This window comes from Pieris rapae, chromosome 18 (assembly GCF_905147795.1).
Source record: "Pieris rapae chromosome 18, ilPieRapa1.1, whole genome shotgun sequence".
In the NCBI taxonomy this organism is placed as follows: Eukaryota; Metazoa; Arthropoda; class Insecta; order Lepidoptera; family Pieridae; genus Pieris; species Pieris rapae.
The window spans coordinates 3,089,463-3,109,878 of record NC_059526.1 but is presented as its reverse complement, the minus strand read 5'-3'; the positions used below and the strand labels follow the sequence as shown (position 1 = coordinate 3,109,878).

At 31.9% G+C, this 20,416-nt stretch overlaps 1 protein-coding gene across 1 annotated transcript; it reads left to right on the top strand.

Moving 5' to 3' along the window:
• The first annotated feature begins 12,469 nt into the window (after positions 1-12,469).
• LOC110994996 (sugar transporter ERD6-like 2) lies at positions 12,470-18,256 on the top strand. Its single transcript, XM_045632290.1, has 3 exons — positions 12,470-12,708; positions 15,008-15,143; positions 16,334-18,256. Exons 1-3 carry the CDS (start codon positions 12,688-12,690, stop codon positions 17,710-17,712), a joined length of 1,536 nt encoding a protein of 511 aa, XP_045488246.1. The 5' UTR covers positions 12,470-12,687; the 3' UTR covers positions 17,713-18,256.
• The last annotated feature ends 2,160 nt before the right edge of the window (positions 18,257-20,416 follow it).

The window sequence follows — 20,416 nt, the reverse complement described above, 5'->3', positions numbered from 1 at the left end:
TTTAAGTATCAGGTAAATTAATGATAATAATTATAGACACCACTTAATTCAAAATATATTATTATATTAAAATATAATAACGGTTTTTACAACTTCTGTGTGTCTGTAATTCCAGTTTAATTAAATTTTTAATGGATTCGTGAATGTATTTACAAAAAGATTTTTTTCTTCTATGTAAACGTGTGTACAGGACAACATACTTAAATAGTAATAAAAACTAGCAGGTAAAGTATACCTTAGCTATAAACTGTGACTTCGTTTGTATTTACAGAACTTACTATTTTATAATATACATTACTCGTATATATACCGCCGCGCGAGTGGTGAAAGCGTACACAGGCAGAGGGTCCAATTTGCTCAGCCGGGGATTGAATCAACGACTACAGGCATGAGAGTCATAGTCTAAAACCACAAGGCCAACAATGCTCAAATAGATAAACAATATCACATCTACTTTAAATTCGCTTAATGATATTTTTCTCTCGCGTGAAACTATTATTTTCAAGATATCAACTTGAATACTTCTGACCGTTGCACTTTAGACTTGCGTACGTACCTCATAAATAAATGGATATTCTAAACAATACAATACTGTCCGAAGTCAGGCACGATATAATTCGCATCGTCCATCTTGCCTGGCACTCAATATGAACACAATGCAACCGTGGCACATAACATGAAATTCAGTAATTACGTCCGGCCATGAGTCATCGTAGAATTCCTGGGACGAACTTATGCTGTTAGTAAATCACATTGATTTGTGTTTACGTTTTGGCTGAGTATTTCCGAACCAAGTCAACAAAGAGCGTACCAATTCTTAAAACCGCCAACGCAAATGCGAGCCTTCTTGCAATGATATATTACATAAGGTGTTTCTGTCTGTTTGTTGCATATTATTTTGAAAAAAATTATAACACAAAATAAAAAAATATGTAATACAAACTAAGAAAGTGAATTACTCACACTAGGATCCTCTGTGTGGTGCTAGTCGCATTCATTTGCTATATTTATTATTATATATATTTTTTTATAGAACAGGGGACAGACGGGCAGGAGGATCATCTGATGTTCAGTGTTACCGCCACCCATGGACACTCTCAATGCCAGAGGGCTCGCGAGTGTGTGGCCGGCAGAATTGTTACGCTGTTTTCTTGAAGGAACCTAAATTGAATTGGTTCGGGAATACTTCAGTGGGCAGCTGGAACCACAAAGTAGTATATGTATTTGAAGTATACAATTCTACAGATGTCTTACTATAATTTAACAATTGTTTAAATATAGTTTTGGTTTGTGCATAAGGCATGTCTAAGATGTTGCTTAAGATTGTTAGTGAATCTATAAAATTTTGTTTTTATTCAGTGATTAAAGATGAAAGGGCACATAAAAGGGCATGTACAAATATGAAGGGAAAGAAATTGCGTGATTTGTAAAATATATAATGTAGGTGAGGTCGAAATTGTGTTCCAAGTCATACTGACACAGTAGGTAGTTGTATTGTATACTATTTATAGTACTAAAAACAGTGCAATTATACACAATTTCTGAATAATGGCTATTTATTCACTATTTTATTTATTTTTAAAAACACTGCTGCGTTAACAGGTGACCCTAAATTGACAAGAGCGAGCAATAAGTACTTACAGACCAAACAACAAAAAACAAAAATATGAAATTACATAATAATAAATTAAAGAAATGAACTACTATACACTAACAAATAATAGAATATTTGCCAGTTCACTCATCGGACAATGAAAAAGGTCTGTTAACCTATGTATTTCGTTAAGTAAATTAATACACCGAATCATATGTGCCCTTTTCAGAAGGTTAGTAGCTGTAGGCACATGATGATGTCGCTTTCTGACGTACCCGTCAGGCACATTGAAGCTTTGGTACTGAACTGAAGTACTGCAGAATTACTGTCCTTGCCATGTAACAACTTTATTAATTACATCACTAGCGCGAATTCTCGGCGTACTTTAAGCTCGTTGTAGCGCACAGAATCAAGAATAAATAATGTTGGATACAGGAGTGGATAAAAAGGGTGCATATCGTACGTCCTAAAATACATGCCTCAACACATATAAAGAACTAACTATAATAAATAACTAAGAGCACTGTTGGCCTAGTGGCTCCAGCGTGTGACTCTCATACCTGAGGTCGTAGGTTCGATCCCCGGCTGTGCACCAATGGACTTTCTTTCTATGTGCGCATTTAACATTTGCTCGAACGGTGAAGGAAAACATCGTAAGGAAACCAACATGTCTTAGACCCAAAAAATCGACGACGTGTGTCAGGCACTGGAGGCTGATCACCTACTTGCCTATTAGATTTAAAAATTGATCATGAAACAGATTCAGAAATCTGAGGCCAAGACCTAAAGAGGTTGTAGTGCCACTGATTTATTTTTATAATAACTAACTATAGTAAATAAAACACATTAAACTATAACATGACAGCGGCGGTTGATTAAAAACGCATTAGAAACCATTTAGAATGCATGAGGTAATTATTGCTTATCCGAAGTTCATTATAAATATCTTTTATATAAAAATCTATATAACTTTAATAGAACCAAATCATTTACATTTATATGAAATTAATTTACATATATATTACATGTTAAATAAAATAATTTCCGTATTTAAAATAAATTTGTCGCAAAGGTTACTAAGTATGATATGTATTTTTTAATAAAAAACATAATTTCCACCTTCAGACTTTGCTTGTTGATAAGAGCAACATACCTACGTCAGATCAGAACATATTATGATTAATAGATAATATTTATTTTATTTATTATTTATTTATTAACACTTCGTTGCATTACATAAAAGGAAAAAAATATTAAACATAATTTAATGAAAAGCAACTGGCGGCCTTATCGCTTTCGACCGATTTCTTCCAGACAACCACTGTGAGTAAAGGAAAAAAAACATGGGTTAAATTACATAAGCTAGGCAAGAAGTGCAAAAATACATAATACAATACAATAAGAAGGAAAAAAACTTGAGAGGTGTCAAGGGACACTCAGATGGAACGAAGTTACTTTCGATTAATTAGTGAAGGAATTGTAATACAATTTTTTTATTTTTTATTATTAACAAATATAATGCTATTTAAACTTAATCAGTAGTAGGCTTTAGTAATAATTGGCTTGTGGTAATTGAAGTAGGAAACATATGTTTTGGATTCTATTTTATTTATGTCTTGAAAAAACTGCTTCGATGGTAGTATTATATTTTGTTGTTTTTATTTCTTATCCCTAGGAAAAGAAAAAAAAGACAACATCACGAGGTGTTCCCAGGCGGTCACCCATCCAAGTACTGACCTCGCCGGACGTTGCTTAACTTCGGTGATCGGTCGAGAACCGGTGAATTACAACAACTACAGTAAAAAGTGTCGTGACAACTTTTCGTAAGAATTTTTTCCGTCTAGCCTCCTTTCACAACGCGCGATAAGGAACTTCGTTCCAATAAATAATAATAATAAACTAAATTGATATAAGATACATAAAAAAAGACAAAAAGTAAAAAGTGCACAGGAATCATGATAATCTAATTCAAGATCTAATAAAACTAAGTAAGAGGAAGATACAACCTACCTTATCGCGTGAACAGTGATGAAGAAGATTCATCTTCGTGACATTGATTAAAGATGTATTTAGAATATATTGTGTGCAGGTAAATGCACCAGATCTTGAGTTTTGAAACAAAAATAAACACAAATCACAAATTACGATGAGCAACTATTTCCTAAGTTTAACTACACTTAAGATTCTTAGAGTAAAATTTAGAAAGGAGACAGCGTAAACCGTATTTTCCATGTCAAAATCTAATACGTTTTTATGTATAGCGTAAAATTTTGCGATAAGTGTGACGCGCATGACAAACAATTAATGTGTACTTAAGTACGGTAGTCAAAATAATGTATATGGCGAGTACTTTATATGTACTTAGTTTACTTAGGCTATCATTAATAATACATATAACTATATGACAAGATTATAACCATTCCGGATTATTTATTAGTAATTATAGAATCCTTACAATTACGATGTCCTGCGATGGATGGGTTTGGATTTTAAAAAATACTGGAATTTCTTCGAGTAGGTTTTTACACGAGAGGTCTATATAAATGGATCTCTTTTTTTTTAATTACTAAAATTAATATTCTGTTTGTATTTGTATGGACTTTAATACAGTTTTCTTATTATTAACGACAAGATACCGCCAAAACTCTTCGCTTGGCAATATAAGCGTCTATCCCCATAATATACCATGCCTGTAAACGTTATCATTCTCCAACACTTATATAATATATTTCGATTAAAAGCAATCTCCAACGAAATTAAAATAAATTTGGGATTACATAGGCGAAGACAATACTTACAACCATAGCATGGTTACTGACAATAACGTCTATGGTTTATAACCATATGTAAAGGTTTTTGTCTAATCGCCAATCTAATTCTCAATATTTTTAACTATGGATTTTTTGTTGTTGTTCTACTAACACTTTTAATAGTTTGTACGCGTCTCTCAATATAAGACTTGTGACTTGTTTACTACTTTAGGTGAAAATAAACCTGGACAAGCTAATTCTGCTTGATTGTGAAAGGGAAAGGGCCGCGGGCCGGAACGCCAACCCGCTGGTGTGACCAAGTCCCGATTCTCAGGGATCTTCCCTTAACAGCTAAGGGAAGCTATAGGCCGAGCGAAATAGAGAGATATCACTAGCAGGTCAGCAGGCAACTTACAGTGACGCGACCTTCCGTAGGATACGGCTGAGAAGCACGCTTTTGTTGAGAGTACTCAACACTTTATTTTTCGTACTGTCATAGAATACTTGAGAAATGAAAATGAAAAATGCAATTTTTTTGTGCAACAATTTCATTTCATTTACACTGTCAGAGATGAATAGAAATAATTAAGCGTTCAACTAAAGTTAAAGATCAAAAAACAATTCATCTGAGCTCTTGAGTAATGAAAAATAATAATTGTTTCGGACCATGAATATGAATCGCTATCTTATTTTTGATCATGGTAAAATATTTAATGGTCTTCATACCCTTAATAAAATTAAAATAAAACATTTAAAATATCATGTATCGTGTTTACAATTTCCTTAATATAAATAAAAATAATTTAAAAAAATACATTTAAAAAGTTTGGTCCCTTCGGCCAATATATATACCTTAGTATACCTTTCACGTTGGCAGCATTTTCTCGCTATATAAAATCACTAGCTCTGTGGTGATAATATCTCGGGGCACTTGTGTCTCGTACCCCACGGGCCATGCCCAAGAGTCTACTCCAAAGGGAACAAAATCAAAGTTATAGAAAAGACTCTTAACACGTATAGGCAAGATATTGTAATAACTGTCTAATAGAGTCAAATCGCAATTTTCACAATTTTTTGTAAAAAGGTTTTATGTTTTCTTGTTTTTTTTTTGTATTTGGTATCATGTTATATTTTTTGTATTTATACGTTTTATATTGCATTATTAATAAGTTATTGTAAGAAGAAAATGGAAAGAATATAAATAAAAACTATTAAAATAAGTAGGAGATACTAAAATACTTTAACTGTGTTGATGGGATAAAAAAAGGATTACTCTTGTAACTACGTTGTATAATTTACTGAATACATGCTATTCAATTCAAATATCATATTATACTCAAACAATATTTATTTATTGATAAATATCTAAAATTGTATTTATTGCATTTCGTCGTAACATTTACCTATATATTTTTTGTCATATGTGTATTGTCTTGTCTATGTATTAAAAAGTTAAAAACAAAATTCGCGACAGTTTTAGCATTTTATCAACCATAATATCATAAATAGTTTTTATTATTATTATTAAACAAATTACACTCGCGGTTACTGTAAGCATACCCTAAATTATTGTACAATACGAATGTCCATCTTATTTGCGAGGATAAATGACTCCGCCGTTAATGTCCCGGGGTATAATGAGAATGAATGTTCTTTACAGCACTCTCTAATTGCTTTTATGACATTCTTCGGAAAACAACATTTAATATTCATTTTTTCATTAATATACCGTCCGTATTGAATTAAGGCGATACTTTTTACATCTTGTATTTTACGGCTTCGCGGAAAAACGACTCGTTATTTGTCAGTGTTTATCAAACTAAATATTGTGAATAAAATAAATCCGTTGCATACATACAAATATTGTAATCTTTTTAGGTGGATCTCAAATTTCTGTATCTGTGTAATGATCATTTGTCAATCTAATAGGCAAGCAGGTGATCAGCCAGAGATGCCGATGACTTTTTTAAGTCTAAGATAAGCCGTTTTCTTCACGATATTCATCCGGTCGAGTTAATGTTTGATGCGCCGAAAACAAGTTCATTGGTGCACTCCGGGGATCGAATCTACGACCTTAAGGATGAGAGTTGCATAGAAGTTTGTCATTAGTTTAATACATTTTAATCGCTTGCTTTCTGTGCCTACCAATCCATATCAATGGGCTATAATGGTGTAACTTGTAAGTAATCAGTAATTTATCAAAAAATCCTTAATAAAAAAATAATATCATATTATAACTAATATATAAATATAGCTTGATCACATTATGTCCGCCTTTCTGATCAGACTAGATGTAACACTATGTTGCAGTCGTAGGAGACTTTTTTATCGAAATATAACATATATACTATAGTACTGTAGATGTTTTGTTTTTTTGCTCTCAACCATCATACATGTAACAAGGATGACAATTGACTTATGAAAATATGTTAAAGAAAGGATATTATACGTATACAGGTGTGAAAATATTTAAGAACTTAAGGAGGCACAGGGCTAACTAGATCCATTTATCTGGCGGAATTCACAAAAATTACATTATTTATAATTAGTTATAAAAAGGTTTATGGGTACTTTCATACATTATAGGTTCTTTCTTTATAATTGTTTTATATCAATAAATACTAGAATTAGGTTACTGTAAGTATAGGAAATAAATAAATAAACTTATCCCCTATACTTACCCCACAATGGATTTTTATAATTTAACACGTAAAAATCTATCTTAATATATATATTTCTTGTGTGCGTGTGTATGTGACTGAACTCCTCCTAAACGACTGGACCGATTTAGACGAAATTTTTTGTGTGTGTTCAAGGGGATCTGGGAATGGTTTAGATTCACAATTTTTTCCGCTGGACAATGTTTTTTTAATTAATTTTCAATTAATTAGTTGTTGTTGATTTTGGAATGTTTTACATTGGATCCGACAGACGGCGCTACCATCGCAGTGTCAAATTTTAAATAATATTCGAATTTTAATTTTAGTCTGTCCGAAATTTAAAAAAAGTTTTGTTATCATTGTGTGTGACCATGTGCTGGATCGTTAGATATTGTCATAACATTTGAATAATAATTTTCATCAAAATGGCTTATTAAAAATTAAAATTTTGAAATTAAAGACGTGTAGACAGGACAACGTCTGTCGGATCCGCTAGTAGATATATATGTATGTATGTATATTTTTGTACGCGACTATCGTAAGTGCTATATAGTTTTATTAGCAGTTGGGAATATTTCGTAAGACTAGCTTTTATTCCTTACCCATATCCCTGAGTTCAGCAGTCCTCACGGTTCGGCCTATGGGTACGATTCCAGGGCATAAAGGAAAATGGGATAGCGACCTATCGTTATTAGTCGCTTGGGCACTGGCTGTTTGCTTAGAATGCGACATTCCTTTAATAATAATAAATAAATAATCCTGTTTGGGCATTCAGTTCTCATTCTTTGATCATTTTATTTTATACAACAGATTTTTTTGGAATTTTTGGAATTCTATCATGCTGGTTTCCTCGCGTTGTTTTTCCTTCGCCGTACATAGCTACTTTGCTTCACTTCTTATATCGAACCTACTACCAACATAGACATATACATATTAGTAATTACAAACAAAAACACACATAAACACACAAAATAACAATAATCAAAGAGAAAAAATTAAATAAAAGATATAATAAGAGGTATATATTTTTTTTTCCTTTCGCCCAATCGGTTCGTCTCAAGCATGTAATGCGTGTGTGCTGTGGCTGCTGTAAATGAGGAGCAGAATGTTCCACAGCGCTGGTTATTCTGTCAGAAACCACATCAGGTAGTTTGCGCCTCAGTCGCAAAAACAGAATATATTAACACTTAGTAGGAAATGATAATAATAATATTCATGAAAGAAATATCGGTAATGAAGTCTTGTGTAATGCTGTGAAGTAAATAAAATAACAACAACACAATATACAAATGAATAACACTGCATTGTTCATGTGTATACTGGTTGTTCAGATGTCATTTTGAACATCAACCAACTGCTGACATGGATCACGTTTGTTCCAAATCTTAGCAACTGAAGAGCAATTTTAATTATATTTCATTTGGATTCTGATCTTCTGCTGACATGGCTCACGTGCGTTCCAAATCTTAACACGATGATGAAATGAACTGAAGATGCGCAATACACACACCAGCTCACTAGAATAATATTATATATGTGTGAATAGGTGTAAGCTCTAGATGCTTCGTTGCTGACCACGACGCTCAGACATGAGCAGCCGACTAAAGAGAGAGAGAGAGAATAGGTGTAATTAGTATTTAAGATAATGTATTTGAATAATAAATTAGAATTGAATATTGCTGTCTAATTTATTTCTCGCTTCCTCTCAAAGTGGCGAAGACTACTTCAGGCCCTTAATTATGCCTGCCCGTTAGCTTTGAGATAATCCCACCACCTCGAACCTTTGATCTTAGGTCTCTTGGTACAGGCATCCCGTACTTATTTATATATTGACTATTTATGTGTAAGGGTACATCTGTAGGGTTTCTTACGTTATTGTCTTTTATTAACATAACTTTTACATATTTAAAGAAAAACACTTTTTTAAAGGATTGAAGTAATGTATTATTGTAAACTTATAATTATTTAACATAATTTAAAATTTACGCGTGCGTGGTCAAGGTGACTGAAGACAAAAGGTGTTGAATGTCAAAAAAGTATCACAGCTGTAGAAAATGTTGTAATGTCTGTATTTATTTCCCCGGAGTTGGTATCGACTAAAAGATGTAGGGTTTAGGGAAAAAAAGCCGTTAAAAAGTGTTTTTCTTTAAAAGTTTCTTACGTCTCACCCTATCACATACTTAGTTATGTTATACATATCAACTTTAAACACACATTTCATAGTCCACTGACTAGCAAGCTGTACACGGGTAATGAATATTTAAGATTTGAAAAATACATTTGTGGAATTATTACAATATATACTCCGTAGTTGCTGTAGTACTTTTAATAAGATACACGTAGGATTGAATTATTGACGTCATTGTCATCAAAAATTTATCGGCAGGTGCTGTGTGTATATTTTGTTAAAAGTATGTAGTGTTTTTGAGACATGTTACAGGTTTTTCTTTTTCTTGCTTTGTCAACAATTAGACCCCGTCTCTGTCTTCTTCGTCCTTCCTGTTATTCACGCGCATCCTACGCGTCTTCCTGCAATATTATTTAGGTGCAATCCTCGTTCCATGCTCTTTTTTACTACTCTCTTCGTCACATATAATAAAGAATTGCGTCATACTCGTTATCGCTTTTAATTGACTATTCGCCTATATTACGAAATATTTTCTAGATGTTAAAACCGTTTCAGATGGTAAAACGTCTCAGAGGTCGTAAAGTAAGCACTCGAAACTTAGTTGAGACAAACACACAGGTATATACACAAAATCCACAAGCACCCCAGTTGTCTTTACACGCTGTATTTTATTCCGGATGCAATTTCCGTCTGTTTGTTTAGAGTTTCATTGTTTAGGATTGTTTGTCTTGTCTATAGTTTTCCGGCCGTGGTTCTATTGGCGGTATATGTAGGAATGTTACGAGTTAAAATTGCCAACTGCGATGCGATTAATGTCAAAATTTGTTCAAACAAGAACATTCAACACAATGTATTCTAGTAATTAAATAATTTGATTTTAGACAATCTGGATTTGGATAAGATATAAAATAGTATATTAGGAAGATAAATACAAAATACTATTATTACTTATTCTAATTATACTTAAAAATATATACTAATATATTATATACTTTAAAAACGAATGGTAAAGAAAACTATCTTATAATAAATAAATATAATATCGTTGTTTATTTTTGCCTTATTCTTTTGTAAGTATTACAAAATAATTAGAATTGTTTAATTTGGACACGTCACAATCAAATTATGTTACTTTTTATTTTTAAAAGACACAAATTGTGTTAGCCATTGCCAGCGATTTTTACTCACATTCATAGACATATACACAACGTACATTGTTTGAGATGAAGATGACGAAAAGCTCACAAATTTCGGTATTCACGTCTCTTTTATAAAACAGCAGGGGTAGTTAGAAAACTTAATGTATTAAATATTTATATTGAAGTTATCACAGAAGAAACAAAGCTAAAGACTAAAATAGTCGAAAACAATATAAGAAAAGAGAAAGCGTAAAAATATCAATAAATTAAATATAAAATGCAAAGGGGGAATTCGTATTTTTGGGCGCACAGATTCCACAGAGTCCTAATCGCACTGTCCGCTGGTCGCGCTGCCACTGGCTGCAGGCTCAACACGTAGCGGTAAAATCACCGACGCGGTGGAAAAGAGGGGTGGTATTAATTTTTCCACTCAAACCCAACTTCTGTCCAAACCCATCGACGTGGACTATACGTGTGGACTACTCCTTACCCGAGAGAAATCGTAACCCGCGGCGGTTGTTCAATATTTTTGTATGCAATTCCGATGCAATTCTCTTAATATGGGTTGTGCTATTACAACCTTCAGATCGTTTGGTACGGATACACGACATTGAATTGACATTGCAAAACAGTATTTTTTATATGCGCTAATGCATGATAGTACGTCAGGAAAGTCAACATGCATCAGTCACATAAATCCAGATCCCGGATTTATCAGGCATCCGGTTACAACTCCGGGGTCCCCATAAAAGTAGGAGTTTAAATATAAAAGAATCTATTTCACAATAAATTATTTATAAGAAAACTCAATGAAAAAAATGATGTTTTGCTGTATAATTTCGAGTCAAGGGGCTCTCCTACTTTCTTGCCCCGAGGCGTCCAAATCTCTAACTAAATCTTGCAAAAGACGACATGTCAAAAGGATTATATACAAAGATCGGGATATCGGGATTTCATACTAAGACATTATTTCATAATTCACATCGTTTAAAAAATAACGATATGTCTCTAATGAAATAACATATATGTTAAAACATACTCGTTTCGTGTCTTTATTATTTATGATATTTATAATATAATAATATCTAAGTTTAGTTCAACATTAATTAAAATCGTGCAACGGTCTGCGATAAATCAGTGGAAATGATGTCTTAGCCGCAAATATTGTATACTAGCAATGCATTTCGGTTTGACCCGCTTAGATTCCAATTCCGTGGTAGTGGAAAGTCTGTTGTAAGCTATTGTTATTATATTGTATATTCTCCATAGAGTCATCTTTAGCTGCTATTCGATTCGACGCTGCGTATTTTTATATATATATTTCATCATTTCTATATTTTCATAAGTGTCCGATTTTCCTTATTTTAACATGTGATGTTAGTGAAGAAAAATAAAATAAAACATTGTTTCACTGATTACTTTGATGTTGGAAATAATGCGCCTAGAATTCGAATGTTAACGCTCAAAACCAATTTGATGTTGAAGCTAAGAAAATCTTTTTTAGTCTCCGATTAAGTCTGAAGCACGAAAAATAGTAACCGTCTTTAAATTTTGTAAAAGTTATAAAAAGACCCGACAGACTTGGTCGTGATATTTCAAGCGATTAGGATATCAAACAAAGTATGAAAGTAGCTACTGCAGCGCCGTCTGCCGGGCTGATTTGTGAATCTAAACCATCCAGGGCAAACGCATACTAAAAAAAAACATTCAATTCGGTCCAGCTATTTAAAAGGAGTTAAATGACATACACACGTACAGTATACAACAACATATTTTATGATTTTTTTTTATGGATAAAAAAGCTTGCCAACAAAAAATCACCAAATATAATTTTAAATGTGACAAGCACTTATAGGCAAACATGACATACACGAAAAGATCCAATATTAAACAAAACAAAACAACTATTTGACAAAACAAAAATAACACTAGTAAAAAAAATAAACGTAAGTAACTAAACAAAAATCAAACAAAAATCGAATTCAATGTGTGAGGTGAGCAACTATGGATATCGAGACCAAGCTCGTTTATCAAAATTAATTTAATAAAAAATAAGTCAAATTGTTCCAATACATTGTTTACGGATCTCAACAAATACCTTCCCAGAATGTCACAGAATAAAAACCTTAATGCTCAGATTCTAATAATATTCTCAGTCTAATGATTATTCAATAAGCAGTTTTTAGTACAACCTTTTATGGATCGGACGTTTTTTTCCGAGACTTCGATGATTGTATATGCGTGCGACTGATTTTAATTCTTATTTCATTGCAATACGGTACACATTTCTGCGTTCTGCCATAGGTTTCAGATGTCGGTTCGGCGATGTATATTCTTACTAAGTTGTGTACAGTGTATGGATGTTGAATGTGAAGAAAGATTTTATCGTTTATAAATGGTTAAAGTGATTTAAAACATGTCACCGATATTAAAACAAGTAAGTGCCAGTTTAATAATTTAAACAAGCAATATTGTACAATTTAACAAGTGTTTTGTTTGTATCTTTATTATTATCCACGAACTGTTAGTATAAAAATTGCTTATCACAGTACAATGTTAATTATGTACATAGTACGCTAGAATGACTGAGATTATGTTAACAATTTATTGGGCAATTGAAAATATATCTAAACTTTATTCAAAACAAATAACATAATACATAAAAATATACCTAATAACTAACCTTAAAATTTAATTATTAAAAAATATTATTAAAAGGGGACTCCTTTTAGGCAAGGTTCCGAAGATACTATATTATTTGTTTTGAATAAAGTTTAACAAAAAAATAATAATATATATATATATAAACTAACACAAAAACCACGAGTAGGATTTTAATTACTATAATGAAATGTTCTCTATCGTAATAATGACAGTTCACAAAAAAGTTTATTCGTCTGTTTCGTGTCCTGTTTCGTGCAACTTTTTTTCTTCTAATGGAAGGTTTTGTAAAAAAACAACATATATTACTTTTAAAAACTATACAATTTAGATCGTAATAACATACATTCAAGGTCTTAGTAACAAGTTACCACAAATACCTGTCCTTATCGAACAGATACTATATAAAATGTATTTATGAACTTTATGAAGTTGGATACTAAGGTATATTTAAAAACCTCGGATGTAGTATTCATACGCCCGTAAAACTAAAGAACCGTTCATCTGCTTTGCTCCACAGCAAGAAGTAGTAGTCGCTACACAGTTTTGGTAGGCCAAAAAAAGGATTTAAAATATATAAGCCATAGGATAGAAAACGATCTATAATTTACAAATAATTATTGTATCTCTTGTAATAATGCTCTTAATAATGTTGCCCATTTAATATCATAATGAAAATTACTCCTACTTTCTGAAATTAAATTAAAGTCGAAGTCAAAAATCATTTATTCATATAGCTAACATAATGTACACTTATGAACGTCAAAAAAAAGAAATATACATTAAGTGCTTCTAATTCTAAATAAATATAAATATAACAAATGCTTCGAAAAACAGTAATGATGTCTTTCTACAGTATAGACGATATCCAATTTACTCAAACGAAACAACTGCTTATATTTCCTATTTTAGTTTAAGTTACTAAATTTTAATTGACCGTAAACCGCCCTACCCACGTCTATAGTTAAATTACATTGTATTAGTGAATATGGCTGTTATTTAATTATAATAATATAAAAATATTTAATATACTTGCTATTATTTTAATAATAATTATAGCCACTTAACCCTATTGATTTATTGACGGTAATTGAGTTATATTTCGCTTATTTTATCACAACCATTTATCATTGATGTAAATAAAAATATGTATATATGTATAGATGTATATATAAGAGTAAAAATTATTTATGACAAAATTTTCCATGGAATATTACTTGAACAGAAATATATATGTAATACCGTACAAACCCAATATAGTAATAAAATGACTAACTTGCCTGTGAATTTCTGATACTGCAATGAGGCATGAAGCACAATTTCATTCATTTCACAATTCCAAGACTCCATAGCTTTTTTTTCAATACCAAACGACAATTTTTTTGACATAAAATCTTAAAACCAACGGCAAGCGCAATATTTAAGCCCTCATTTTAATTTCAGTATAACTAATGATTATCGAACTACTTAATTATGTGGAATCGATATAATAAATCATAAAATTATATTAACTTTATCATAAATTTATTGTATATATATAATTTGTTTCATATGTATTACTTATTTAGATTTAATTCAATTTGTTATATTTATAACTATAAATAGGTTGTGTTTGATCCGGTATGAGTGTCTTAGTTCATCCATAATCGTAGTCGGTTGAGTCATATCAAAGTATGTTAAGTCGGAGAAAAAACGATTAAACGGAAACGTTTCTTACGAACGCTGCCTTAACGACATAATTATATGATAGCGTTCAAGAGAAAAGTTACAGAGCCTGATTGTTAAATCTGTCTGACTGTTTACGATAAGCTCAAAAACTACAACACAGCATTTATTGCGAATATCTAGAATGATTTATGATGAAAGTATAGGTATATCGTTTCTTATGGTATACGGGTCGTTAGTTTCTAACAACTATCCCTACATGTAATAAGTTCATAGCAATAAATTATTATTATTTCTCAATATCTAAAAGTCTATGGAGGATTGTTAGTAACACAAACTACCACTTTAACTATAATATAATCAATCAGTTAAGTTATTTCCGGAATGTGAAGCAAATTTTTAATTTTCAGATATTCGTATCGGCATCTCCCCAGTTAGCAGCAATCTCGGCGGGCGGTCTCATTGGATATCCCAGTGTTCTCTTGCAGCAGTTCAAAAGCAATGATAGTTCTATAATTGTTGACGTCCATACTGCATCGTGGATTGGTATGCTTCATGTATTTTTTCAAACCCTGTTTAGGCTTGAGTTAAAAGAACGCCTTCATCGTTCACTTGGTTTTTTCCCTCACTCAACTGGAGTTTCCGTACTGACTTCTTCACGACCGAATCCAAGATCCGAGTCTCGCGGGAGACACCCCTAGTTGTGGGAGAGCCCATTTCCAAAAATAGTCATTTCCAGGCCCTACAGGCCATTAGCCAGTTTGAAAAATATGGTCCTCAATTCGGTTGAGTGGTCGAACCATGCAGAAACCTTTACAAAGTAGATTCTAATGTCGCAATTATACGGCTTAACCAATGGCTTAACCTAACTAATTTATGACGTTATCTTTATTAATAATCTGCTGGTACTGTTCTGTTTGTCAACAATCAGTTCCAGTAACTGCCTTCCTGTCGATATTTGTATTGTCTTTGACTGGCTTTAACGTTGTACCTTTCTATTAACATTATTAGTAGTAACATTATTAAGAGGTCGCCCTAGTTTTTTCATTCTATGACTTCCATTTCTCTCCGTGTTAGGTAAGTTTATATAAATTAGTCTTATAGATATTCCCTATTATATCAATACTGCTTATTATTCTGTAATAAATGTAAATCTTTTCTAGTATATTTAATTAAGAGCTTTGCATAACAACTTCTGTGGACTTTCTTTTATAAATAAATAAGATTAAAATAATTGTTATAATTACTTAGCCGTTGAGATAAAATAATGCAATTTTAATAGCAATTATATGTAACTTATTTAATCTTTTTGGATTTTAATCCTTAAGTTTTATATTTTATATAAGAAATCTGTTATTAGAAATCGTTCATTTGATAAAAAACTGCATCATTCAAATTCGATAAACGTAAACGCAATTAAAACATTTTTGCTTTTATGCTGCCGTTTAACAAGAATGTCATTTTCACATTCGGGTGGATGCGCAATAAAAATGACAGAATTTATGTAGTAGTTCCCTGGAAATGCATTTTTATAAAAGAAATCGCTACTATTAATACAATGGTTCAGATAGACAGAATTATAATTTCACTATTACTAAAAATGTATATCAAATTGGAATTGTAAAATAATTACTAATTGATTTGTTTAATTAGTGTAAAAATTCTGCAGATTCATTATGAGATTCTATTTATTCCAAAATAGTGTTTTAAAAAAAATTAATATTTTTCTATTTCAGCATCGGTACATGGATTGGCTGGTGTTCCAAGTCTCCTCATTCCATATATCATGCAACAATATGGAAGAAAGTTTGGCTTCCACATTTGCTGCCTCCTCGTCATTCTCGGCTGGATCATCATATACTTTGCAAGAAATGCTACTACAATCATCGTTGGGGAGTCCTTTCAAGGTCTTGGCGCTAAAAGTCTCTTGGTTGTCAGCTATTTGACAATCGGTGAAATGGTCGATCCAAAATACAGAAATATTCTTATGTTGTTTTATAATATAAACCAAACTGTTGGTGTGACTCTTGTACATGTTATGGGCAAGTTTTTTCATTGGAAAACCATTAGCTTGACCATGATCATGCCAATTGCAACTGGTTTCTTACTGAGCTGTTCATGGCCGGAGTCACCAGCGTGGTTAGCTTTAAAAGGCAGGTTTGATGAGTGTAAGAAATCTTTTATATGGCTGCGTGGAACAGATGAAGATGCAATCACGGAAATGAATGCCCTGTTGGATTCTCAAATAGGTAATATAAATAAAAAACCAAAGGAAACTAACACAATCGAAGCGCTAAAAGAAATTTGGAGTAACATCACGAGCAGAGACTTTTATTTACCAAGTTTTCATATGTTTATGTTATTATCTGTTTATTATTGGAGTGGGAATTTAGTGTTTCTTGTGTATGCTATGAATATGGTGGAAAATGTGACTAAAGATGAGGAGTCCGCTTATATAGGGATGGTTGTTATGGACTGTGTTACCCTATTAGGCAATTCTACAGCATACATATTCTTTAAGTATTATAATAACAAACCTGTGCTATTATTTAGTGGTATAGGAAGTGCTGTATTTCTTCTAGCATCGTCGATCGTGTCATACCTACAATTCCTGGAAATAGTATCGGATGACTCGCTCTTATGTTTGTACTTCTTGATAGGATTTATGATAGCTTCCAGTTTAGGAATTTACACTACACCCTATGTGATGTCATCAGAAATAATGCCTTTACAACATAGAGGTATGGGCGGTTCATTGATGGTTATAATTATTTGTTCTTCCTATAGTTTTACTCTCAAAATAGCACCCTACTTGGTTATGTATTTGAAACTACACGGAACTTTTCTTTTGTATTCAGTAACGTTAAGTGTATGCCTTGTTTGGGTATGGAAATTTGTTCCTGAGACAAAAAATAGGACTTTGCAAAGTATTGAAGAAAATTACTTAGATAAGAATAGAACAGAAAGTGTGGAACCTCAACCGGAGAGTCAATCTAATTTAAATGTAAGGCTGGTATTAATTGAAAAGCCCGAAGAATCAAACGATGTACTTCATACAGTAGTACCAGCTGAGGTAATCCAGAGCCTTCTGGACCATAAGGAATGTATTACTTAAACTATGTATTAGTTAAATCAAACGATCTGTGATACGTTTTCGTTATAATATCGCTGCCGGCAATTAGTGGCAAGATGTGAATTTCAAGTGAAATATATGTAACATCAAAGGAGTCAATAATAGAAATAAAAACTATTTTATATGGCTTATTTTGTTGTAACTAAAATGTTGTCCTATGTATATTACAATATAGGATACTTAATATATCTAACTAAAGATAACATGTAAATTACTAGTAATTAATTCAAGTAACGACATACTCTTCTTTTAGCTTTCTAAATGTTTATCTTTTTCTAATATTATTTCACTTTCTCTCGCCTTGAATATTATATTGCCTTCTTTTAAAAATATTGTTATCTAAATTAATTATTATAATCTAGTTTTGCTTTTTGTCGGTCTTTTCTCCTGCTGTTGGTCTTCTCCCCTGCTGTCTCCCATAGGGTCCAGAGACTTCTTCCTATCCTTAAACTGTGTTTGTATTGTACTGTATTTTTGTTTTAAAACGCTGTTATTATATAGGTATTGTTTTTTGAGTTTTAAATAGTATAAGTAACTGAATTTTAATTGTTTATTAAATTCATTGACCGTTTTTATTTGGTATAAACTAATTTATTAATAATTCCTGTTGTGTCTTTAAGCTTATATATATTGCAAACCTGGGATTTGAGATCAAACTACAGTTGAAAGTACTAGCCACTGGACTATTAAGGCAGTGTAATAAAAATAAACTGAGTTAACTGGTGTGTATTTTTCAAGCAATATCAGTTTAATTACTGTCGAGTCAACATTTGTACAGCTCTTCGGTTCGGAGACAATTATTGTCTACGATCACTGTCTCAAATAAATAACGTTGATTAATTTTAAACTTTTGTTATATAATAAATAGAGTGCCATGGAATATGAATTTACAATATTATATAAAAAATACGACAGAAAACAACTGCAAAAGTAATTATCGATATTATTTAGGGCCGTTATTGAGAGACCCTGGATAGTAGAAGTGTTTAAGTTTCACAGTAATGTATGACGTATATGAATTGAAACAAACATATTATGTGAAGACAAATTATATACTATGTTTTGTTTAATTTACAAACTTAAATACTTTTAAAATAAGAATATAAATATTATATTACACAATCAAGCCTAATCAGTATTCTAAAAATCAATTAAAGTTTATAATAACTTTAACAAGAACTTAAAACAAAAGATCATATTTTTCCTGCAGGCGTTAATTTTTATTCTTATAACCTTCAGCATTATTGCCATTATACCTTCGAACCTTAAAATATAAGGGTCATGAATAATTCCTCTTTTAGCTGTCTTCAAAGGGTTTTAAATAGAAATTGGTAGTTGCGAGTTGCTGTATCAATATTGCATGAGGAAACTGTGGCGAGTGCACGTTCAAATAACGAATTTTGGACGTCTTATTTTCATTGGCTCTAGAATTTAGGATTTCATTGAAAATCGGTAAAGTATGGATAAGAATAAATGTATGTACATATTTAAGTATTAAACGTAGTGGTTTATATCGTGCATTGGAAACCCTTTGCATAGTTATTTAAACTGACAAACAAATAAGTAAAAATCAAAATCAAAATTCTATTTTTCTGTTTGCATGCGTCTTTGAGCATACTTATGAATGTCAAATACGTTTACAAGATTCGCGAAAGAGCAAGACTACGCCATCCAATAAAATCCAGTAAAAGGTACTAAAGTAAAAAAATGTTTTCTAATAAGATGTATTTTGAGATTTTAAATAATTAGTAACAAGCTTGAGGTTATTTCCTTCATCCGACAGGTTTTTCAATAAGTCAGTGCGCACGTCCGGTACAGACGCCGATCAGAGAGCATTTGAAATTTAAATAACAACGTATTACCTTATTCATACATTATCTTCGATATATATGTAATAAATAAATTATCTCCTCAATTCGACAGCTCCAGAGGCAAACAATGATAAATTTAGTACCACGTTGTTGAGAACTTAAAATATTTTTCATATCATTTGAAATATCCACCTAGAATTCAAATATTCTGGCAATTCGCGTAAAGATCGCTTTAAGATCTACAGTGGTACAATATGGTCGCCCTGGGTATGCTTTTATAAATTTTATAGCATTTTCAAGTTGACGCAATTGCACAATTTAAAATGCATAGTGTCACGGAAGGAATTCGATTATATAGAAGAGAGTACGAACTATTTTTCAGTCTTAAGGCGATACAGGTCTTGAACTTGTATGATTCTTAAAGGGTCGAGTTATTTCGAGTGATTCAATTTGAGATAAAATATTTAACATATAAGTGTAGAAAATACATATAGGGCAAGCAGAACTAAAATTTCGATACATTGCCCAAACACATTTGCTGTAAGCGATATAACAAAGATACGTAATATGCAAACTCCGCAACTTACAAACGTACTAAGTAATTACGCCTTGTAATTAAAAGGCTACTTCAAAGCAAAAAGCTTAATCGCCCCGCCTAATGAGTCTACCGGAGACTGCATAAACAAAACTTGATTAAACTTCCACTAAAGTAGGTAGTTGGTTAAGACCGCCAGGAAAAACTTGTGCAACAAAATTATAATGCACGTAAACAAATGTTTTTACATTGTTCAGACTTAACGTTTAAGATAGTGATGGTTTTTCTTAATGTATTTTGTTAGCTAAAACTTTATTAAAGCCAGTGGCGCAACTTATAA